This window comes from Capricornis sumatraensis, chromosome 2 (genome assembly GCF_032405125.1).
Source record: "Capricornis sumatraensis isolate serow.1 chromosome 2, serow.2, whole genome shotgun sequence".
Taxonomy (NCBI): Eukaryota; Metazoa; Chordata; class Mammalia; order Artiodactyla; family Bovidae; genus Capricornis; species Capricornis sumatraensis.
The window spans coordinates 150,467,187-150,492,114 of NC_091070.1; the positions used below are offsets into that span (position 1 = coordinate 150,467,187).

At 43.8% G+C, this 24,928-nt stretch overlaps 1 protein-coding gene across 1 annotated transcript in view; it reads left to right on the top strand.

Annotated features, from left to right (window-relative positions):
- The window catches only part of ABCA4 (ATP binding cassette subfamily A member 4), a 152,478-nt gene that overhangs the window by 93,733 nt on the left and 33,817 nt on the right, over positions 1–24,928 (top strand). The window contains exons 22-32 of the mRNA XM_068964606.1: positions 388–525; positions 1,413–1,606; positions 2,682–2,766; positions 6,146–6,351; positions 6,718–6,766; positions 17,104–17,363; positions 18,175–18,299; positions 18,768–18,866; positions 19,676–19,862; positions 22,451–22,545; positions 24,028–24,060. Of these exons, the coding sequence (XP_068820707.1) occupies positions 388–525; positions 1,413–1,606; positions 2,682–2,766; positions 6,146–6,351; positions 6,718–6,766; positions 17,104–17,363; positions 18,175–18,299; positions 18,768–18,866; positions 19,676–19,862; positions 22,451–22,545; positions 24,028–24,060 (1,471 nt within the window). The remainder of the gene's footprint in view (positions 1–387; positions 526–1,412; positions 1,607–2,681; positions 2,767–6,145; positions 6,352–6,717; positions 6,767–17,103; positions 17,364–18,174; positions 18,300–18,767; positions 18,867–19,675; positions 19,863–22,450; positions 22,546–24,027; positions 24,061–24,928) is intronic.

Sequence of the window (24,928 nt, forward strand, 5' to 3'; positions counted from 1 at the left end):
GTGTGTGTATTAGACTTGTAACAGGAGAGCTCCTAAGGGTTGGAATAATCTATAAAGTTATTCTGAGCATCTAAGAGAAACCCACCTCTGGATTATTTTCTACATAGAACACTATCCTGCAGCAGCCTGGGCTCTATGTGCTCTGAGGTTTATGTGTTTGAACTAAAAATGTGAGAACAGTCTTCACATGGTCTGATCCTGGGAGGCAGGGATTTTCTGTTGTGCATTATAAGGCCTGAACCACTTAGGGTTCCAAACACTGTGGACATCTAAGGAGGCAGCTTGAAGCTGCTGCTAGATCTAAGGTACCTTCCTTATGTGGCCAGCCCTGGGCCGTTCCTTCACATCGTCCACAGCTCCCGTGACCCCACCACCTTGTCTCTCTAGGTGGCGTGCAGAGGAAGCTGTCCGTGGCCATTGCCTTCGTGGGAGATGCCAAGGTGGTGGTTCTGGATGAGCCCACCTCTGGGGTGGACCCCTACTCACGTCGCTCAATCTGGGACCTGCTCCTGAAGTATCGCTCAGGTAATGGCCACTGCACATCACCTGGCATCTTGCAGCTCAGTGTAGTAACAGCCACGACTACCCTCAGATGTGGCACTATTACTGGCTTGGGGAGTCTAAGTTCCAAGTGAAGCCTCCTGAGGTTTTTTTACCCAAATATAAGCAGGGAATTACTGATGAAGCAGCCTACTTCCCAAAATGCTCTAGAAAGTTCTCTCAACCCAAAACCCTTCTGCCTGGAACAATGGGAGCAGCTGTAAGTAAAATTCCCCCTTGACAAAGGGACCCGAATTATCTACGAAAACCAGGTGTGAGGGTGATGAGCCTATATTCAGTGTTGTGGATGGAAGTATCTCAATGGGACCTGAAACCAGATGCACAGACCCAGACAAGACAGCAAGAAGAGCCATCATAAAAGCGACAGCGTGATCTAATCCTGTGGTGTATTTGCCTTCCTGGAATCCTCATTACCATTTTATTTTAAGGACATCTCTATCTAGTATGAAAGAATGTAAGTGTGAGTGTGTGTGTGTGTGTGTGTGTGTGTGTGTGTGTGTTCTTTGCAGAGATGATAAATGTAGCACTTAATGACCCGGAGAATATACTATAGAACTCAATAGATACTAACTGACAGTAATAAATACGTCCCATACGTGGTGGTTTATTTGCATCAGGCCCTATGCTAAGGAAGAAATACTCTATAAAATAGTGCTTTACAATATGCAGGATGCTATAAAATGGTACCTATTGGTATTTTTTATTCTAATATTCTAGACTGTATTGCAGAATGCTTGTTTTTATTTATTAACTCCCAGTTTTGCAACCCATGGAATATGGAGTTTGCTATACACCTTCTCCCATCCATACCCAGGCCTGCCTGGTAATTCCCCTGACCCCTGCCTCTGCAGGCAGAACCATCATCATGTCCACTCACCACATGGACGAGGCCGACATCCTCGGGGACCGCATCGCCATCATATCCCAGGGACGGCTCTACTGCTCTGGAACCCCACTGTTCCTGAAGAACTGCTTTGGCACAGGCTTCTACTTAACCTTGGTGCGCAAGATGAAGACTATTCAGAGCCAAGGAAGAGGCTGCGAGGTTTGTGTCTGTACAGGGGAAAAGCCTGTCCTGGGTGAGAAGGAACGTCATTCCAGACACTTCTACCCAAATCAGACTCCAGCCAGCAGAACTGACCTCTTTGTTTCTGGAACCATTTGTAGATTTTGATAAAAGAACATTCTGAACTCTCCTACAGAAATCCTTTAACCAACTAGCTTTAAAGAACTGAAATTATTACAGGCCAGAATCCTAAGCTACACACGTGGTTTCGTGCAACATAGAGGGAGGGAATGACTTATTCTGCAAGCTTACACTGTTGAAAGGACAGTAGTTATTCAAGCTTCCTTTTTTCATTCAAACATTTATGTTAGCTATTTAAACCCAAATTTCATTGGCAAATGAAAGCTAAGAAAAAGCTTCCCTAGTAACTATAACCTGGAAATGTTGATATGAATAAAATGCCAACTAGCAGAGACCACCTCAGCGCATCAAGAATCCCAGGTCTAAGTGTGGGCTTCAAGGTGAACAGACTGTCGCCTTAAGCAAATTCCTTAATTCCTCATTGTTGTTGGGTTTTTTCCACATAGAAAGTGCAGCTGATAATTGCCACTCTGCTTCCCGGGGATGTGGTGAAGATAAATGAGATAAAGTATGATAAATGTGCTTTGGGCTCCTAAAAAGGCACTGCTCACCTTCCAGTTGTCCTGTCATGCTTGTTTTTATTGTATTATAGTATTATTTATGCCTTCAGCCCTGTAGTTTAGGTGTCTGGCTGCTTCTGGGTTTTCCAGTCCTGGGTAGATTTCCACAGCCCACTGTGCATCCCCGGAGAGGGAGAAGCCGAAAGTCTCACATGGGCTGACCTACAGCTGTCACATAAGTGATGACAAGCCAAAGGAATCCTTCAATGTTCTCTCGGTGCCTGATTCACACACTCTCGGAACAAAATCAGACAGCCACACCCTGAAATGTTCAGATGAAGTAATAGATTAAAACAGTGAAGAAAAATGTGTTGACCACACTTGGTGTGAGACACAAAGCATGGCAGTGACTGCAGTGGGCATCAGGGACGTCAGGGGGCGCTGTAGGAATGACTGCCGTCCATCTGTTGTAGGGGACCTGCAGCTGTGCGTCTAAGGGCTTCTCCGTCAGGTGTCCAGCCTGTGCTGTGCCGATGACTCCAGAACAAGTCTTGGACGGTAAGGACTCAAGCTTGGTCCTGGTCTGGCAATCATCTCTGGGTCTTGCTGGTGTGTCCAGCTGTCGAGCATTTCAATGGGAGCAAAGAGAACTCTCTGTGTGCTTCTCAAGCTCACGGTCAAGCAGTTGCTCATCTTCTTCTTTGAGTTTTTGTCTCCTCCTCCATTCCCAAAGAAAGTTGAAGTCTTGGGCTTACAGGCCCTCTCCCTTTAATGAGGAGCCCAGGCTTTGTTTACTCCTCGCCCTTCCCCATACTAAGCCTGCATTTCTGGGGTCCCTCTGCCTGGATCCAAGCCACTTTCCCCAGTATCAGGAGAGAGGGTCTTCCAAAGGTGCCAGCTGGAGCCCTATGAGCCTCGGCGATGCACAGCCCTCACAGTGAACTTCTCCAGAGAGTCAGGTTGCATGGTGTAGATGCCAAATCTGTGGGTTAATGCATAGCCCTGTTACACTCCCAGATTTTCTCTCAGTTTCCTAATTTTGAGTGGTTCTCCCTTGGATTAGATACAGTGTGTTAAACCTTGTAAGGGGCACCTCCAAAGCAACTTAGCAGCAGCAGCAGCAGCCACCTCCAGAAAGATGCAAAACAGAGACTCTCACTGTGGAAACATTTCTGATACAGGACCTGACTTCCTGGCCCCAGAGTGCTTGTCAACAGCTCTTTCTATTCTCCAAGCTCTTTCTATTCTCTGCTAACGCCTGCCTCTCATCCTTTCCTGTTTGGGGGTGGTGGGGAGGGGCCTGGGCGGGAGAGAAGGGAGGGGGAGGGGTTGTCCTCACAATTGGAATACCATATTTCCCATATTCCTAAGTAGGAACAAAACTAAAACTATGTGCTGATCCAAGTTAATGAAGGGGAAAGTATTTGCTTATTAAAGAAAAGACAAAGTTTCCTAAGCACAAATATTTTTCTAACTAAAATCTGAAACAAGAAAACAAGGCAGTATTTATGCACTATGCTTAAAAGCTGAGGGGAAATGCCCAGGGTTGCATCATATTTACTCTCTCACCCTCTGGCACTGACAGAACCTGTAATGAACACGAACATATCTTCTTAGAACATTTCTGTGTCTTTTTCCTAGTCTCCCTTGCTGTAGGCCCCTCCCTGCTTTCCAGATAATTTTTTTGAAATGAATATGTTTAATTACTAGGGCTTTCCAGGTGGCGCTAGTGGTAAAGAACGTGCCTGCCAAAGCAGGAAACATAAGAGGCATGGGTTGGATCCCTCGATTGGGAAGATCCCCTGGAGGAGGGCATGGCAACCCACTCAAGTATTCTTGCGTGGAGAATCTCATGGACAGAGGAGCCTGGCAGGCTATCGTCCATGGGGTTGCAAAGAGTCAAACACAACTGAAGTGAAACACACACACACACACCAAAGTCAATATCCAAACAGAGCCTGCTGGGTGGGGTAAATTCTTTAACTATTACTTTATTTCTAAATAAAGGTTTATTTTCTTTGAATAGAAGAGGGATGCTGTGAATAGTGGGAAGCACAGTAAGTTGTTATGCCCCAAATAAGAGAAGGAAGATAATTTCAGTTCCCATTAGCTCCTTGAGAGGCTTTCCACTCATACAGACTCGCAAACCACACACACTGGCAGACCCCCTTGCCAGATGCTGAAACCCCTGCCGCCCTAAAGGACCACTTCTGGAAAGGCTGACACACACATCTAAGACACAATTCCTGGGAATCCAGCAGCTTCAGGTTCGATTTCCTTCCTCAGAGAACAATGAACGTGACCCCGGAGAGCAGTCAGGGCAGAGCTGCTTCCTCCCACGAGGAGCCCTCTAGCCCCTGCATGAAGTCATCTGGAACTGTAGACAATTGAGTCTCATTTGCATGTTTGACATAAAACAAGCCTTCTAGTCCGGCTAGGCAGAAGGATTTGGGTTGAAAGCCACGAAATCCCTCCGCATGAGTCATTTCTGAAACAAAGAAAAAAGAGAACTCACTGGGTGATCCTGACTCTGAGAGTGTTACTCACAAAACACCCAAGACCTAGGCTCTGGGCGCCCAGAATCTCTTCCCCTTTGACCTGCTTCTCAGAACAGTATGCTAGGGAACTATCTCTTTAAATGCATGCTAATTAGATTTTTAACAAGTTCTTTAATTTGTTTAATTTGGGGCCATCCCCTGCAGCATGTGGGATATTACTCCCTGACCAGGATTCAGACCTGCGCCCCCTGTGTTAGAAGGCAGAGTCTTAACTACTGGACTGCTGGGGAAATCTCTAGATTTTTAATTTTAAAGTAACATATGCTCATGCATAATATTCAATTCTGATCACATGAGTATATCAGGTAAATACCTGATACTGGATGCTTCCCTTTACCCCATGCTGTGCTTTCTGCACTCCATCCCCTGGTCCTTCTTCACAGTGTCTCAATTTCCTTCTGCATTTCCCGTGAGCTGGGACTTTTTGTTTATTTGAGGAGGCAGATGCAACTCCGAGGGAAGTGGCGCAGTCCTCCAAACATTGGGCCAGGCCTGGGGGTGTGATGTAGGAAGTGGGTTCTCATCTGGCTTGGTCACCAGGCCCAGGTCTACTTTTTGGTCAAGTCCCATATACCTTGGGGCTTCCCAGGTGGCATTAGTGGTAAAGAATCTGCCTGCCAACACGGGAGACATAAAAGAAATGAGTTCAATCCCTGAAGCGGGAGGATCCCCTGGAAGAGGGCATGGCAACCCACTCTTGTATGCTTGCCTAGAGAATCCCATGGACAGAGCAGCCTGGCGGGCTACAGTCCATAGGGTCGCAAAGAGTTGGACACGACTGAAGCAACTTGGCACACACACACACACACCAGACCAGAAAAATGCAAGCAATTTTGACTCAGGTTTGTGGTGATTAAGGATGAGCAACATTGATGACAAGAGCTTTCTTACTTGAGATGATGTTCATGATAAGAAGAGCAGCTATCAGTCATCTATGGGCCAGACACAACATTCTCAGTGGTTTCTGCAGATTAACTCATCCAAGCCTCACACATAACAATAATATGGGTACCACTGTTTTTCTCTTATACAGATGAAGAAACTATGGTTTCACCTGCCTGATGTTCCATAGCTAGTAAAGAACAGAACATTTAATCAAACAAAGGAGAAACCTGGCACAGGAATGTTATGTGAGCGCCCCAAGGTTACACAGATAATTTGGGGAGAGTTGGCTTCCATCTCCATCTCCCTTTCAGTGCCTGTCACAGGGTCAACTAAGTTAAAGACAGACATGATGGAGCAATATTCCTCCGCAAGAGTCACTACTAATAAAGGAGATGGGCCTTCCTCAAACGCAAAACAGAAGAAAGTAGAGGACCTGGGTAAGAAGTCTTCCAGCTTCTGGAAAACAGTTGATGTCAGCCTTTTTCTTGTCTTAGGGGATGTGAATGAACTGATGGATATGGTTCGCCACCACGTTCCAGAGGCGAAGCTGGTAGAATGCATCGGTCAAGAACTCATCTTCCTTCTTCCAAATAAGAATTTCAAGCAGAGAGCATATGCTAGCCTTTTCAGAGAGCTGGAGGAGACGCTGGCTGACCTGGGACTCAGCAGTTTTGGAATTTCTGACACTCCCCTGGAAGAGGTGAGGCAGAGACTCCTGCTGGTTTCTGTCAGGCACCAGAGAGGAAGTTCCTTGCCAAAGTCTAACACAAAAGCCTAGAAGGGAAATTTCGTGAAAGCAAAAAGCCATAATTCCTTGCCCAAGCGTAGCAGCTGTCTTCACTTTGGCTTGCTTCCTCCTGCCTTCATCCGTACTCAGACATATTTCACATAGCTGTGGTCACCATGTGCACACACTTCTGTATTTACAGAAGAATATGTTCTTAGATAAAGAGTCATAATGTATTCCCTTCCCATTATGAAGCAATATTCAACAGAACTGAGCTTGGGTTAGATTTTTTGGAGACTGGGAATGCCTAAACCAAATTCTCTTTTTCCTTCTGGACAGATTTTCCTGAAGGTCACAGAGGATTTGGATTCAGGACATCTGTTTGCTGGTATGGTGCCCCCCAAGTGTGCAGTTTGTCCCCTCACTAAACCCTCATGCTCTATCTCGAAAACCTAAGGAAAAACTCAGGAAACAACGAAGTGGACAAACACTCCTGCATCCTATTTATCTGACCCCCAAATAACAGGCCTTTTGAGTTCTTGGTTGTATGACACAGGAAAGGCAAGTGGAATTGGGTCCGGGTGGGAAGATGCTAGATGAATCGGGAGTCTTAAGAAGGTCAGGCTGGGAGCTCTGCCACCCTCAAGCTCCTCACCCCACTTCCTGGTCTCCTGTTCCTCCCACATCACCACCCTCATCTTCTCCTCTTCTCTCTACCAGGCCTCTGATCCACTCCTGCCGGCATGAGTGACAGTTCACAGAGTTCTTAGAGATAATACGATCCAGATGCCAGCTAGGACCCCCTGGCCTCTTTGAGATGGAGATAAAATGGTTCTGAGCCCTCATTTACTGCCCTAAGGAATTTTGAAACTGTGGGGACCATAAAGGTTGTGGGTTCTGGGGGTTTCTCTTCTATATGTGTGAGCCTGGACACCAGTTATCCCCTTTCACAATTTCTACCAAATCTCAGAGCCACAAAAAGCACTCATGACTTAAGTGGTCTTTACTGTGGAGGATGGAGAATGGGAGTATGGACGTGCAGGAGGACTCACCTGCCACAGCACAGGCCACTTCTGATAGAAAAACAGGCATCCACCCAGTCTGATAGAATCCTCTCCCTGGCTTCTCCCTTCTTGTTCCATTTCCCTCTCGCTGGTCATGGAAAGAGCTCTGAAGGAATTCACCTTTGCTGACGTGGGCACCTGCCGCTGGTCACCTCTTTCTACCCAGTGTGACTACCGCAGCCTTCTCCTGTGCACAGACTGTTTCCTCTCTGTTTCTGGTGCCTGCTCTTTTTTTTTTTTTTTTTTTTTTTTTTTTTGGGATCTTTTGTTTTTTTTTTTTTTATTAAATTTTAAAATCTTTAATTCTTACATGTGTTCCCAAACATGAAACCCCCTCCCACCTCCCTCCCCATAACATCTCTGTGGGTGATCCCCATGCACCAGCCCCAATCATGCTGTATCCTGCGTCAGACATAGACTGGCGATTCAATTCTTACATGATAGTATACATGATAGAATGCCATTCTCCCAAATCATCCCGCCCTCTCCCTCTCTCTCTGAGTCCAAAAGTCCGTTATACACAGCTGTGTCTTTTTTCCTGTCTTGCATACAGGGTCGTCATTGCCATCTTTCTAAATTCCATATATATGTGTTAGTATACTGTATTGGTGTTTTTCTTTCTGGCTTACTTCACTCTGTATAATCGGCTCCAGTTTCATCCATCTCATCAGAACTGATTCAAATGAATTCTTTTTAACGGCTGAGTAATACTCCATCGTGTATATGTACCAAAGCTTCCTTATCCATTCATCTGCTGATGGACATCTAGGTTGTTTCCATGTCCTGGCTATTATAAACAGTGCTGCGATGAACATTGGGGTACATGTGTCTCTTTCAATTCTGGTTTCCTCGGTGTGTATACCCAGCAGTGGGATTGCTGGGTCATAAGGTAGTTCTATTTGCAATTTTTTAAGGAATCTCCACACTGTTCTCCATAGTGGCTGTACGAGTTTGCATTCCCACCAACAGTGTAGGAGGGTTCCCTTTTCTCCACACCCTCTCCAGCATTTATTGCTTGCAGATTTTTGGATCGCAGCCATTCTGACTGGTGTGAAGTGGTACCTCATTGTGGTTTTGATTTGCATTTCTCTGATAATGAGTGATGTTGAGCATCTTTTCATGTGTTTGTTAGCCATCCGTATGTCTTCTTTGGAGAAATGTCTGTTTAGTTCTTTGGCCCATTTTTTGATTGGGTCGTTTATTTTTCTGGAATTGAGCTGCATAAGTTGCTTGTATATTTTTGAGATTAGTTGTTTGTCAGTTGCTTCATTTGCTATTATTTTCTCCCATTCAGAAGGCTGTCTTTTCACCTTGCTTATAGTTTCCTTTGTTGTGCAGAAGCTTTTAATTTTAATTAGATCCCATTTGTTTATTTTTGCTTTTATTTCCAGAATTCTGGGAGGTGGATCATAGAGGATCCTGCTGTGATTTATGTCTGAGAGTGTTTTGCCTATATTCTCCTCTAGGAGTTTTATAGTTTCTGGTCTTACATTTAGATCTTTAATCCATTTTGAGTTTATTTTTGTGTGCGGTGTTAGAAAGTGATCTAGTTTCATTCTTTTACAAGTGGTTGACCAGTTTTCCCAGCACCACTTGTTAAAGAGATTGTCTTTACTCCATTGTATATTCTTGCCTCCTTTGTCAAAGATAAGGTGTCCATATGTGTGTGGATTTATCTCTGGGCTTTCTATTTTGTTCCATTGATCTATATGTCTGTCTTTGTGCCAGTACCATACTGTCTTGATGACTGTGGCTTTGTAGTAGAGCCTGAAGTCAGGCAAGTTGATTCCTCCAGTTCCATTCTTCTTTCTCAAGATTGCTTTGGCTATTCGAGGTTTTTTGTATTTCCATACAAATCTTGAAATTATTTGTTCTAGTTCTGTGAAAAATATGGCTGGTAGCTTGATAGGGATTGCGTTGAATTTGTAAATTGCTTTGGGTAGTATACTCATTTTCACTATATTGATTCTTCCAATCCATGAACATGGTATATTTCTCCATCTATTAGTGTCCTCTTTGATTTCTTTCATCAGTGTTTTATAGTTTTCTATATATAGGTCTTTAGTTTCTTTGGGTAGATATATTCCTAAGTATTTTATTCTTTTTGTTGCAATGGTGAATGGAATTGTTTCCTTAATTTCTTTTTCTACTTTCTCATTATTAGTGTATAGGAATGCAAGGGATTTCTGTGTGTTGATTTTATATCCTGCAACTTTACTATATTCATTGATGAGCTCTAGTAATTTTCTGGTGGAGTCTTTAGGGTTTTCCATGTAGAGGATCATGTCATCTGCAAACAGTGAGAGTTTTACTTCTTCTTTTCCAATTTGGATTCCTTTTATTTCTTTTTCTGCTCTGATTGCTGTGGCCAAAACTTCCAGAACTATGTTGAATAGTAGCGGTGAAAGTGGACACCCTTGTCTTGTTCCTGACTTTAGGGGAAATGCTTTCAATTTTTCACCATTAAGGATAATGTTTGCTGTGGGTTTGTCATATATAGCTTTTATTATGTTGAGGTATGTTCCTTCTATTCCTGCTTTCTGGAGAGTTTTTATCATAAATGGATGTTGAATTTTGTCAAAGGCCTTCTCTGCATCTATTGAGATAATCATATGGTTTTTATTTTTCAATTTGTTAATGTGGTGAATTACATTGATTGATTTGCGGATATTGAAGAATCCTTGCATCCCTGGGATAAAGCCCACTTGGTCATGGTGTATGATCTTTTTAATATGTTGTTGGATTCTGATTGCTAGAATTTTGTTGAGGATTTTTGCATCTATGTTCATCAGTGATATTGGCCTGTAGTTTTCTTTTTTTGTGACATCTTTGTCAGGTTTTGGTATTAGGGTGATGGTGGCCTCATAGAATGAGTTTGGAAGTTTACCTTCCTCTGCAATTTTCTGGAAGAGTTTGAGTAGGATAGGTGTTAGCTCTTCTCGAAATTTTTGGTAGAATTCAGCTGTGAAGCCGTCTGGACCTGGGCTTTTGTTTGCTGGAAGATTTCTGATTACAGTTTCAATTTCCGTGCTGGTGATGGGTCTGTTAAGATTTTCTATTTCTTCCTGGTTCAGTTTTGGAAAATTGTACTTTTCTAAGAATTTGTCCATTTCTTCCACATTGTCCATTTTATTGGCATACAACTGCTGATAGTAGTCTCTTATGATCTTTTGTATTTCTGTGTCGTCTGTTGTGATCTCTCCATTTTCATTTCTAATTTTATTGATTTGATTTTTCTCTCTTTGCTTCTTGATGAGTCTGGCTAGTGGTTTGTCAATTTTATTTATCCTTTCAAAGAACCAGCTTTTGGCCTTGTTGATTTTTGCTATGGTCTCTTTTGTTTCTTTAGCATTTATTTCTGCCCTAATTTTTAAGATTTCTTTCCTTCTACTAACTCTGGGGTTCTCCAATTCTTCCTTTTCTAGTTGCTTTAGTTGTAGAGTTAGGTTATTTATTTGACTTTTTTCTTGTTTCTTGAGGTATGCCTGTATTGCTATGAACTTTCCTCTTAGCACTGCTTTTATAGTGTCCCACAGGTTTTGGGTTGTTGTGTTTTCATTTTCATTAGTTTCTATGCATATTTTGATTTCTTTTTTGATTTCTTCTGTGATTTGTTGGTTATTCAGAAGTGTGTTGTTCAACCTCCATATGTTGGAATTTTTAGTAGTTTTTCTCCTGTAATTGAGATCTAATCTTAATGCATTATGGTCAGAAAAGATGCTTGGAATGATTTCGATTTTTTTGAATTTATCAAGTTTAGATTTATGGCCCAGGATGTGATCTATCCTGGAGAAGGTTCCATGAGCACTTGAAAAAAAGGTGAAATTCATTGTTTTGGGGTGAAATGTCCTATAGATATCAATTAGGTCTAATTGATCTAATGTATCATTTAAAGTTTGCGTTTCTTTGTTAATTTTCTGTTTAGTTGATCTATCCATAGGTGTGAGTGGGGTATTAAAGTCTCCCACTATTATTGTGTTATTGTTGATTTCCCCTTTCATACTTGTTAGCATTTGTCTTACATATTGCGGTGCTCCTATATTGGGTGCATATATATTTATAATTGTTATATCTTCTTCTTGGATTGATCCTTTGATCATTATGTAGTGGCCTTCTTTGTCTCTTTTCACAGCCTTTGTTTTAAAGTCTATTTTATCAGATATGAGTATTGCCACTCCTGCTTTCTTTTGGTCTCTATTTGCGTGGTATATCTTATTCCAGCCCTTCACTTTCAGTCTATATGTGTCCCTTGTTTTGAGGTGGGTCTCTTGTAAGCAACATATAGAGGGGTCTTGTTTTTGTATCCATTCGGCCAGTCTTTGCCTTTTGGTTGGGGCGTTCAACCCATTTACGTTTAAGGTAATTATTGATAAGTATGATCCCGTTACCATTTACTTTATTGTTTTGGGTTCGGGTTTATACACCTTTTTCGGTTTCCTGTCTAGAGAATATCCTTTAGAATTTGTTGGAGAGCTGGTTTGGTGGTGCTGAATTCTCTCAGCTTTTGCTTGTCTGTAAAGCTTTTGATTTCTCCTTCGTATTTGAATGAGATCCTTGCTGGGTACAGTAATCTGGGCTGTAGGTTATTGTCTTTCATCACTTTAAGTATGTCTTGCCATTCCCTCCTGGCCTGAAGAGTTTCTATTGAAAGATCAGCTGTTATCCTTATGGGAATCCCCTTGTGTGTTATTTGTTGTTTTTCCCTTGCTGCTTTTAATATTTGTTCTTTGTGTTTGACCTTTGTTAATTTAATTAATATGTGTCTTGGGGTGTTTCGCCTTGGGTTTATCCTATTTGGAACTCTCTGTGTTTCTTGGACTTGGGTGATTATTTCCTTCCCCATTTTAGGGAAGTTTTCAACTATTATCTCCTCAAGGATTTTCTCATGATCTTTCTTTCTGTCTTCTTCTTCTGGGACTCCTATAATTCGAATGTTGGAGCGTTTCATATTGTCCTGGAGGTCTCTGAGATTGTCCTCGTTTCTTTTAATTCGTATTTCTTGTTTCCTCTCTGATTCATTTATTTCTACCATTCTATCTTCTATTTCACTAATCCTATCTTCTGCCTCCGTTATTCTACTATTTGTTGCCTCCAGAGTGTTTCTGATCTCATTTATTGCATTATTCATTATATTTTGACTCTTTTTTATTTCTTCTAGGTCCTTGTTAAACCTTTCTTGCATCTTCTCAATCCTTGTCTCTAGGCTATTTATCTGTGATTCCATTTTGATTTCAAGATTTTGGATCATTTTCACTATCAATATTCGGAATTCCTTCTCAGGTAGATTCCCTACTTCTTCCTCTTTTGTTTGGTTTGGTGGGCAACTCTCCTGTTCCTTTACCTGCTGAGTATTCCTCTGTCTCTTCATCTTGGTTATATTGCTGCGTTTGGGGTGGTCTTTTTATATTCTGGTGATTTGTGGAGTTCTCTTTATTATGGAGCTTCCTCACTGTGGGTGGGGTTCTATCAGTGGCTTGTCAAGGTTTCCTGGTTAGGGAGGCTTATCTTGGAGTTCCGGTGGGTGGAGCTGGGTTTCTTCTCTCTGGAGTGCAGTGGAGTGACCAGTGATGGGTTATGAGACATCAAAGGTTTTGGAATAATTTTGAGCTGCCTGTATATTCAAGCTCAGGGGAGTGTTCCTGTGTTGCTGGAGAATTTGAGTGATATGTCTTGTTTTGGAACTTGTTGGCCCTTGGGTGGAGCTTGGTTTCAGTGTAAGTATGAAGGCATTTGATGAGCTCCTATTGCTTAATGTTCCCTGAATTCAAGAGTTCTCTAATGTTTTCAGGTTTTGTATTTAAGCCTCCTGCTTCTGGTCTTCAGTTTTTACAGTAGCCTCTAGACTTCTCCATCTGTTTTTGAAGACAATGGTCTGCTTTTCTGGTTGCCTGCTGTCCTCTGCCAGCCTACAGAGGTTGTTTTGTGGAGTTTGCTCAGCGTTGAAATGTTCTTTTGAGGAATTAGTGAGGGAGAGAGTGGTCTTCCCGTCCTATTCCTCCGCCATCTTTATGCTCCTCTCTGGTGCCTGCTCTTAAGTCATGGTTTCCACCTTGCTTTGTAAGTGATCCCGGCTCTGTCTAGAACTATCAGTGGTCCAATATATCAGCCCAGATGTGTGCCATGATCCAGGTAGGCTGTGCGGTTGCCAGAAGAGGTGGCCCTCCGGGCAGGGCGGGGAGTAAAGAGCAGTGCCCTGGAAGGAGTGAGAGCAGCCCGCCACAGGGCCCAGGTCTTCTTTCCAGCTCTTTAGACACAGCAGTTAAGTTCCCTCAACTCACCCAAGGGCAAAAACTTCCATTAACCAAGACCAGAATGAAAACATGATAATTTATATAAGAAACTATGATGAATTCAAGAATTGGGGCCTTTAATCTGCACAGAGTGCTTCTGCTTAATAATTAGTCCTCTTAGAAGAATAAATAAATTCAGAGAAGGCAATGGCACCCCACTTCAGTACTCTTGCCTGGAAAGTCCCACGGACAGAGGAGCCTGGTGGGCTGCAGTCCATGGGGTCACGAAGAGTCAGACACGACTGAGCGACTTCCCTTTGACTTTTCACTTTCATGCATTGGAGAAGGAAATGGCAACCCACTCCAGTGTTCTTGCCTGGTGAATCCCAGGGACGGGGGAGCCTGGTGGGCTGCTGTCTATGGGGTTGCAAAGAGTCGGACACGACTGAAGCGACTTAGCAGAAGCAGCAGCAAAAGAATAAATTATACATCAGAAGAGTGGTCATTCTGGATATATTAATAGAATAAGATGTTCCAAAGAGACAGTCAGGGGTAGGAGTTGAGTGTAGCCTCTACAATGAAGCAGGCCAAACACCAACCCTGAATTCTATAGTTTGTTGATTGAGTGGCTTTGGGTAGATGCATGTGTGCTAAGTTGCTTCAGTCACGTCCGACTCTTTGCCCGCCAGGCTCCTCTGTCCATGGGATTCTCCAGGCAAGAATACTAGAGTAGGTTGACATGCCGTCCTCCAGGGGACCTTCCCGACCTAGGTAGGGATCTAAGCCGCATCTCTTATGTCTCCTACATTGGCAGATGGGTTCTTTTCCACTAGTGCCACCTGGGAAGCCCCCTTGGGTAGATACTTAGCCTCTTTTTTTGTTTCTGAACACTCTTAAGATTCATTCCCTTAATAACTTCCATGGATAACATATAGCTGTGTTAATTAAATTTATCATGTCATACATTATATCCCTAGGACTTATTAATATTTAGTTTCTTTGTACCTCAGTTTCCTCATATGCCAAATGGGGATGATAATAGTATCCACCTTTGAAGGTTGTTGTTCACTCACTCAGTCATGTCCAACTCTTTGTGGCCCCATGGACTGCAGCACACCAGACTTCCCTGTCCTTCACCATCTCCCGGAGCTTGCTCAAACTCATGTCCATTGAGTCAGTGATGCCATCCAACCATCTCATCCTCTGTCGTCCCCTTCTCCTCCTGCCTTCAATCTTTCCCAGCATCGGGGTCTTTTCTAATGAGCCAGCTCTTCACATCAGGTGGCCAAAGTATTGGAGCTTCAGCTTCAGCATCAGTCCTTCCAATGAATATTCAGGACTGATTTCCTTTAGGATGGACTGGTTTGATCTCCTTGCAGTCCAAGGGAACTCTCAAGAGTCTTCTCCAACACTACAGTTCAAAAGCATCAATTCTTCAGCACTCAGCCTTCTTTATGGCCCAACTCTCACATCCATACATGACTACTGGAAAAACCATAGCTTTGACTAGACGGACCTTCATCAGCAAAGTGATGTCTCTGCTTTTTAATACACTGTCTAGCTTTGTCATAGCTAGGTTATTGAGAGAATTAAATGAGTTAAAGCATGCTAAGTCTTAACACAGTGTGCAATTTCTGGTAATGATTCAGCAATACCCTCATCTCAGCACTTACAAATATCTCTTACCTCAAACTCAGCCATAACTTATACTTTACAAAAAACTAAATATCCATTGTTTTATTTGATTGTTGCTATAGCCTTATGAGGCTGGTAGGGCAGAGATTGACCCCATCTGGGGAAAAGAAAGTAAAAGTGTTAGTCACTCAGTTGTGTCCATCTCTTTGCAACTCCGTGGACTGTGGCCAACCAGATTCCTCTGTCCGTGGGATTTTCCAGGCAAGAACATCTGGCTAAACAGCTCTTATAAATTGGATGACTTGCCTTAAAGTCATATAGGCTTCTCAGTCTTATTCCTTGGTCTCAGTTCTCAAATCTAGGGCCCTCGATTACACACTCCTATTTTTCAGATTGTCTCCCATTTTTCAGATTGCTAATTGCATTTGTCTGAAAGGGCTCTGTTTTTGAGGCCGGCGTTTTTCTGGTCTTGTCTTCAGAGTCTGAAGGAGCTGTGGCTGTATGGAGCTGCACGGCACCAAGAGACTCCAGGCCATTTCCGAAGGATGTCTCATTGCCAGTGGCCTCTAGAGGGTAGCAGAGAGCCAGGGACAAACCGGCCTGAAGCCCTCGACTCTGATCTGAACAGGGGCCTACAGCCTGGATGGGGTTTCAGGGAGAGTGCAGCTCAGAGGACAGGCATGAAGACAGGCAGCAGAAATCCTGCCAGAGGGAGGGCCAGCCACAGAAAAGGCGTCAAAGCCGAGTCCAGATCAGGAGAAGGGAGGCAGAACTGGGGAGCTGGTGCTGAGTTGTCAGTGAGCCTGCAGATGGTCACCCTCTAAGTAGTGAGCCTGGCACCCTGCAGGTGCCTGTGGAAATTAGCTGAAAGAATGACTCAGCTGACCCAGCTCCCTCGGCAGTTGTTCTTTTCCTGGAGGACGTTAGGAGAGAGACGTGGGGGCCAGCCAGCCGTCCTCTAAGCTCTCTAGGTCCAACACCACATTCTGCAAGAACATTTTAATTGGCGATGATACACTCTAGCTTCAAAATAGCTGATGACTTGCAATGGTTTACAAAGCACATTCACATGTGTTAGCTCATTTAATCTTCATAATAACCCTTTTCTTTTTTTCATTTTACAGATGAGAAAACTCAGATTCAGACAGATTGAGTCATTAAGACAAATTTGCACATCTAGTTAGTTAGAGTCAGGATTCACACCCAGGTCTCCTAACTCCTAGTTTATTGGTCTTTCTGCTTTCTACTTCTCGGTGACCTCTAAAAATATAGAAAGAACCAAGCTGACTCTTTCTTTTCATGTACACAGGTTATACATGAATATATTTTGCTGTTAAATTCAAATAATACAAAAAAGGCTAACCCTTCCCAGTTCATCCCCTGCCCCGTCCAGCTCTGCCCCTGAAGTGATCTTTTAACAATTAACAGGTATTCTTTCAAAATTTTGCACATGGGTACACATTGTGAGTGTATGTGTATACATAAAACATGTTTCTTTCCATGTGACACATGTGCTAACATAAATATGATCTTATTACACGTATTGTTCTGCAACTTTATTGTTTTTATTTTTTGCTTATGTGTTTTGATCCTCTCTTTATGGAGAGATTTTTAAAGCATTTTCAGGCAATTCTGTCTAAAATGATTTATATCAGAAAGTAGAATTTAAAATTTTTTCTTAATGTTTCTGACAGATATTTTGTTTCTAACTTAGATGAAGGGAAAATTAACACAGTAAGAAAAAAATTGACCTTGTGAATGTTTTTCTAATTTACTCATTCCATCTTCCAAACCAGGAGGCACTCAGCAGAAAAGAGAAAACATCAACCTTCGACACCCCTGTTTGGGTCCTAGCGAGAAGGCCAGACAGACTCCCCAGGGCTCCAGCAGCCACCCTGGGGAACCAGCTGCTCACCCGGAGGGCCAGCCTCCACCGGAGCAGGAGGGACACAGCCGACTGAACTCAGGAGCGCGGCTTGTCGTCCAGCACGTGCACGCTCTGCTGGTCAAGAGGTTCCAGCACACCATCCGCAGCCACAAGGACTTCCTGGCGCAGGTATTACTGCAGTCTTTGGCTGTGCCTGTTTGCTGGTGGCCTCCCTGGCCTCCTCATCCTCTCCCAGGCTTTCTTGTGCATGTGGGGTCAGACATAGCCACGGGTACCATCTTTGGGTTCTGTCAGCTTTGTTTTCTTCTTGCCAACCTTTGCTTCTTCTTGGTAACATGAAGCTTCTTTGTAAGTATTCTAGTACACTTAGCAGAGAAAATAATGAATATATTAATATTGGTTTTATTTTTACAGGGGAAGGTAAAATCATGTTTTTATTCATTTTTTGAAGACCCTACGTCATTGTCTACTTTTTCTCTTTAGATTTTTTGTTCAGAAGTAGAGACTCTGGTTTACCTCTGGCTGAGCACTGGCCTACTTTAGGGTTCAATACTGGCCTGCTTTAACTACCCTTCAAAGGGTAGAATGTTCTCTGTTCTCCTTCACAACTTGCCTTTGCACATCCTCTCATCATGTTAATCTCTATTAGGGGCTAGTTATGAGGATGCCGGATAAATGTTTAAAAGACTCGTGTGTGTGTGTGTGTGTGTGTGTGTGTGTGTGTGTGATACCATAGCCTAAGTTACCATGTTTATTTTCCCACAGATTGTGCTGTGTGTGTGTGTGTGTATCATACCATAGCCTAAGTTACCATGTTTATTTTCCCACAGATTGTGTGTGTGTGTGTGTGTGTGTGTATCATACCATAGCCTAAGTTACCATGTTTATTTTCCCACAGATTGTGCTGTGTGTGTGTGTTTGTGTGTGTGTGTGTGTGTGTGATACCATAGCCTAAGTTACCATGTTTATTTTCCCACAGATTGTGCTTCCGGCCACTTTTGTGTTTTTGGCTCTAATGCTTTCCCTCATCATCCCTCCTTTTGGTGAATATCCTGCTCTGACCCTTCACCCCTGGATATATGGACAGCAGTACACCTTCTTCAGGTGTGTAGACTCATCCCAAAGGTCATCATTCACCTCCTTGGGTTGTGGGGCCCTTGGGTCCCCTGCTGCTTGGTAGGGCCCTGCCCTTCCCACTCTGGGACAGTCACCAGTGTGATAGGGGTCCTCAGGCTGCCCTCGGAAAGAAAGATAATTTGCCACCTGGGAAAGGTGACCTCCACATGGACACCCAAGACTGCCAGGAGTAAGGAAAGAGAAGGCAGATGGTGGGTGAGTGGGTTTAAGTTCCCTTGTTTTGAATTGCAGACACGATGTGGCATCGGACCACTGAGTGTGTTCAGGCAGCCTACCTACGCCCTTCTCAGGAGACCCAGAGCCCCATCAAGGCAGCGTGCTGTGCCCTGTGTGCATGCCTGGCACACAGTACCCATTCAGTAGACATTTGTTGAGTTCCATGTTGGTGGCTTTGTCCCAGTCACACCTCCACTGTGCCCCACTCACTCTGTCTAGTATGGACCAGCCGGACAGTGAATGGCTCTCAGCACTTGCAGATGTCCTTGTGAATAAGCCAGGCTTTGGCAACCGCTGCCTGAAGGAAGAGTGGCTTCCGTAAGTCCCTATGCTCCCCTGCTGTAACACCAACAGCTGCCCTGGGAGAGCCCAATAGTGGGGGCCTAGGACAGCATGGTTGGCGAGACCCCATCTATATTACTCAGACACTTCCGTATCCCTGAGCAGCACTCACCGGGCCTCTCCTTCAACACCTGTGTGCAGGGGTGTTCACTAGCTTTCAGGAAGCCTCTGCATCACTGGATAAGTCTCTATTTCTATAATTCTCAATAAAGTTCCAAACTGAGTTGACATATGCTACTCACAACTTCTTAGAAAGGAATCTGAAGGAAGAAGGAGAGAGATGGGGGTGTGCAAGTAATTGGACCTAGAACGGCATTACTTACACATATGGCCAACTTTCAATATTGCTTTCAGTGTAGAGAAGAGAGTTCTAGAGGAAAAGTCATGCTTTCATTCATTGGTGGTTGAAATACAACAAGAATTTAAAATGTTCAGTATAATTTTAAATGCTTTTTTCATCTAGTCTTTTTCAGAGTTATTTGTGAGGACCAAAATAGACTAATTTCAAATTCTTGTATTTGTTCCCTTAACAGAGCTGCCAGCAGATAAAAGGAAAATTATATCACTCTAGATAATCCTTGCCTAGACCCACACCACATAGTCAATCAACAAAATTCTAGTCTTGATTTTTCTTGAGCAGAAACCTTTAAGAGTAGAAGAAAATGCATGGGTCTGAGAAAAGGGAAAAAATGGCTAAGAAGGAAAGGGCTAGGTGCTATTTCTCATTTTTAGGAGTTTTATAAACTTTGGATCTGACTGTGGAATATTCTCTTGTCTTCCATGAGGGAGTTCCCCTGTGGAAATTCAAGCCCCTGGAAGACTCCATCTGTGTCCCCGGACGTCACCCACTTGCTCCAACAGCAGCGATGGACAGCGGACCAACCTTCACCTGCCTGCAGGTGCAGCACCAGAGAGAAGCTCACCATGCTCCCTGAGTGCCCTGAGGGCGCAGGGGGCCTCCCACCCCCGCAGGTACCTCCACCCTCTGGGGGCCACCAGGGCCCTGAGCCTGCCTGCAACTGCAGCCATTGCACCTCCTGAGTTTCTAGACAACTACCATTTCAAACTAACAGCTAAGTGAAGGACTAAGTGAGGCTCTGGGTCCTCACCAACTGAAGGAAGTCACTGACCAAAAGTTTCATTTCCATTAAACACTCCCATTCAATCTAGTAAGAAAATATCTTTGAGTATTGAGAAAATAATATATCGTGCATGCTTACTATAGAAAAATTAGAAAATACAGAGAAGTCAGAACAAAAAGATATCACCCTATCACTTGGCAATAACCACCAATAATATTTAGTTTTTATTTGTTCAAACAGGGTTATATTCAAAATGTTGTCCTGAAACCTGCAACCAATAAATAACATATCATGAACATATGTCCACATCAGTAAATATACATCTACCTCATCATAGCATGCCTGCACACTATCCTACTGTTTGGATTTACTTTCATTTATTTCATCTCTCACTGGAGAAGGAAATGGCAACCCACTCCAGTACTCTTGCCTGGAAAATCCCATGGACAGGGGAGCCTGGCGGGCCGTGGTCCATGGGGTCGCAGAGAGTCGGACATGACTGAAGTGACTGAGCAGGCAAGCAAGCATGCATCTCACACTGCTGATAGGAGCTTTCCTGATAGCTCAGTTGGTAAAGAATCTGCCTGCAATTCCTGGGTCAGGAAGATCCCCTGGAGAAGGGAAAGGCTACCCTCTCCAGTATTCTGACCTGGAGAATTCCATGGACTGCATAGTCCATGGAGTCACAAAGAGTTGGACATGAAGGAGCAACTTTCACTCATGGCTGAACATGTAGGTTTTCAGTTTTTCTCTGTTATAAACCATGTTGTAGTGTCCATTCAAGAGCACACTTACTAACAATCTTGATTAAGAAGTTTGCCATGTGCTGTGTTATTGACATGCATACACGTACACACACATGCAATCTATGTTAGAAATCTATATTTCTCAAGGATATCAGCAATCTTGGCTCTGAGTGGCATCCTCATGGAGTTCTAAACGCCGTAATGTATCACAATGAGCTTCTCCATGGGGTTTCAGAGACAGTGAGCTGGGCCAGAGAAGTCTTAGTTTGTCTAAGGTTGATAACAGGCCTCCAAGCTAACTAGGACAGAGCTGGGTCCTATATGGTCATCTCTCATGATCTGCCAATGAATGAATGAACAAATCCCCAAGAGGCAGTGGGATGAGCACCATCATTGGCATCCGAGAGCCATGGACAGGTTACTTGGCCTCTCTAATAAATTGGAGATAATTTCCTCACTTATAAATTGAAGATAACTGCACTTTCTTAGGGGTCCCAGATAGCTCAGCTGGTAAGGAACCTGCCTGCCAATGCAGGAGACATAAGAGACGTGAGTTCAATCTCTGGGTCAGAAACATCCCCTGGAGGAGGGCACAGCAACCCACTCCAGTGTTCCTGCCTGGAGAATCCTTATGGACAGAGGAGCCTGGCAGATTACCGTCCATAGCATCACAAAGAGTCAGACATGACTGAGGCGACTTACCATGCACGTCTGCCTCTGGGTGGCACTCATCACACCCCAGGTTCATGACAGACCAGAAACTAAATGCTATGTATTCTTATATTTAAAGTGCCACCTGGTGGTCAAACTCATGCACTTTTGAATTCTCTAAAATCTTTTGATTACCTCGAGTTCTAGATGAATTTTCAAAGTGATGTAAATTGTAAGGCACTGTTTGATTTCTTTCATTCACATCACAATTTATTGTGTCAGCTCTATGCCAGATACTATTCTGGGTGCTGGGGACAGAACAGCTAACAAGTCTGAAAAAGTCCTGGCTCTCACAGAATTTGTATCCTATCCTACAGACAAAAACAAGTAAACAGATAGACTGGAAAGAAAATTTCAGATAGACATGAAGTTGTGAAGACAATACTACCATGTGTGACTGGATACAGAAAATACTTCTCTGAGGAACAAACTTTGGGCTGAGATTTGAACGAGGACAAGTTAGCCCTGAGAGGTTGTCCAGGGAGGGGGAGGGAATATGAGGTGTGCATTTGAGAAGCAGAAGTGGGGAGGTCAGGAAGCAAGGGGGTGCCTACAGGTGAACTCAGCCTTGGTAACGAATTAGGATCTGATCCTGTGGCTCATTGGAGTGTGGTAAGCAAGGCAAATGGTATATTCTGATTGATTATTTTTTTGAGCTCAGTCTGGCTCCTGAATGGAGAATGGATTGTGGAGGGCCAGGGTGGATGCAGAGACCAGTTTGGAAGTGTCTGTAGAGGTCTAGGTGATGCCTGGGTGGAGACTTGGTCTAGGGTGATGTGGCAGGGCTGGAGACGTGCAGATGGGTTGGAGATGGATTCTGAAGTGAGAACTATCCTGGGTCGTCAATAGAATAAAGGAAAAAGAGGGCTCGGAAGTTTCACATCATTGCTGGGGGAACTAGGGAGACACCAATCCTTTACTGTCTTCCCAGTAGTTGAGTCTACAAATGATTTTTGGAAAAAGAACAAGTAGTTTCACCTCAAATTCAGAAGTAATTAATGCAGATATGTCCTTGCTTCAGAGAATACAACGCAGCACTGAAATTCTGCAGGACCTTACAGACAGGAATGTCTCCGACTTCCTGGTAAAAACATATCCTGCTCTTATCCGAAGCAGGTAAGATACTTTTTTATACTTTTCATCCCGGCTCCCTTGGGAAAATATTAACTAAGATCAGAAGATAATTTCCTCTCATGACTTTTCTACAATCAGGGCAGTGGAATTTTTTCTTTTTCCTAATTTGAAAGTCTCAGCTGATAGAAAAGACAATTGGGACATATACCAGTCAAATGCAACTTATGATTAATTTTGATTTGTTTTTGGTTTTGTTTAGGCCAAGCAAAGTTTAACCCATGCACTACTACAAGTAAAATAAGAAAGTATAGAATTTTTCCAAAATACAGTCTCATATTTTAAGTAGTTCAAAAAGAGAGGTGAAGTTTGGAGGGAGGAAGGAGAGTAAGGGGGACAGGGAGAAGACAAAGAGACAATTAAAAAAGGAAAAGTAAGAAGCAACAAGGAGAAAGGAAACCATGAGACCAAGATAGGAGACAGTGGGAGAGAGTCCTTGTGAGCTCACAGGTTGTCCAGGTTAACTGTACCTGTTGTACTCTAACTGTGAATTAGCCCTGGGATCACTGCCCTTTCCAATGCCAGGCACTCCCCTCATCTCTGCAGCTGTTCTCGTTGAGCTCCATCCAGGATGGACCAACTTCAGCAGCCCCATCACAGCAAACAGTGAGACAAGAGCATGCTATGGAGAGAAGGTTATAGGGCACCCTGGTCTAAGCCCCATGTTCTCTGGAATTTTAAAATAAAACATACTGTCTAACTCTAGTCATGGTTTCAGTTGCTTCCCCTCCCAGTCCCTAAGCGAAGGATTAATGGACTCAGTTAACTACAACACACTGCAGATGGTGAAAGCAGCTGCTGAGAAAGGAGTGCCAAGCCAGCAGTTAGCAAATGAGGAATACCATTGAGCACGAAAATACCAGCAGAGTGCATAGAATTTATTCAATAATGCAGTAAACAGTGACTGCATCCCACCCTTTGTTCTCAGGAGCACATTTGCAATGTGAAATTTGGGATTTTGTGCTTTGTGGCCAAGATAGCTTATGAGCCTGCACTATGAGGACTAGAGCTGGTTCTGTGCGTTTCCGATCTTGTAATTTTGTCCCTTGTTGGCTGGAAGTCAGTCCCTTAACTCTGCACTAGGAGTGATTCAGAACTTCCTCCAAGCGTGCAGGAGATTATGAGAGTCTCACTCTTGCCGGGTGCCAAAGGGGAGGGCTGCAGCCTTCATTCCACGCTGCCAGGGTCATTGTCCTATTTCCTGGGTCCAGATCATCTGACAGATAACCTTACAACAGGGCCAGAAGGAAGGCCCAGCAGTCAGGATGTGACGGGAGGGCAAGGGTTAGGAAACATCAGTCTTTTCTCCACAGATTTTTTTCAGGCTAAGCCCTTGGCCTGTGAGGGGCTATCAGGAAATACAAAAATGCCCCTGAAGACTGGGACAGCCCAGTGGGCGTTTGGGAAAGAAAGTTAACACTCCTGCATATTTGTTGTATTCACTGTATGATTTGTTTCGGCTTTCAGCTTGAAGAGCAAATTCTGGGTCAATGAACAGAGGTAAGAAACTATTTTTAAAAAATTAAAATCTCAGAGTGATCTATTTTAAATTACTGCACATTAAAAAAGTCACACCTCAAAGTCACCTGGATGAGCTGTTCCGTACGGGCCCAGGAATTCATGAGACATGTCTTAAGGGACATGTGGCTACAGACACCCTGCACCCAGAACATGCTCAGCAGTGAATCTCCTCAGAGGACATAAATGAGGGGGGATACTTCCTGAAGAGGAGTTCTGGAGCACTCTCCCTCCAGTTCCCTCAGACTTCCCTGGTGGCTCAGACGGTAAAGCGTCTGCCCGCGATGCGGGAGACCTGGGTTCGATTCCTGGGTCGGGAAGGTCCCCTGGAGAAGGAAATGGCAATCCACTCCAGCACTGTTGCCTGGAAAATCCCATGGACGGAGGAGCCTGATAGGCTACACCCCATGGGGTCGCAAAGAGTCGGACACGACTGAGTGACTTCACTTCACTTCCTCCCTCCAGTTCAGTTCAGTTCAGTTCAGTTAATCAATCAGTCATGTCCACCTCTTTGCGACCCCATGAATCGCAGTACGCCAGGCCTCCCTGTCCATCACCAGCTCCCGGAGTTCACTCAGACTCACGTCCATCGAGTCGGTGATGCCATCCAGCCATCTCATCCTCTGTCATCACCTTCTCCTCCTGACCCCAATCCCTCCCAGCATCAGAGTCTTTTCCAATGAGTCAACTCTTCGCATGAGGTGGCCAAAGTTTCAGCTTTAGCATCATTCCTTCCAAAGAAATCCCAGGGCTGATCTCCTTTAGAATGGACTGGTTGGATCTCTTTCCAGTCCAAGGGACTCTGAAGGGTCTTCTCCAACACCACAGTTCAAAAGCATCAATTCTTCAG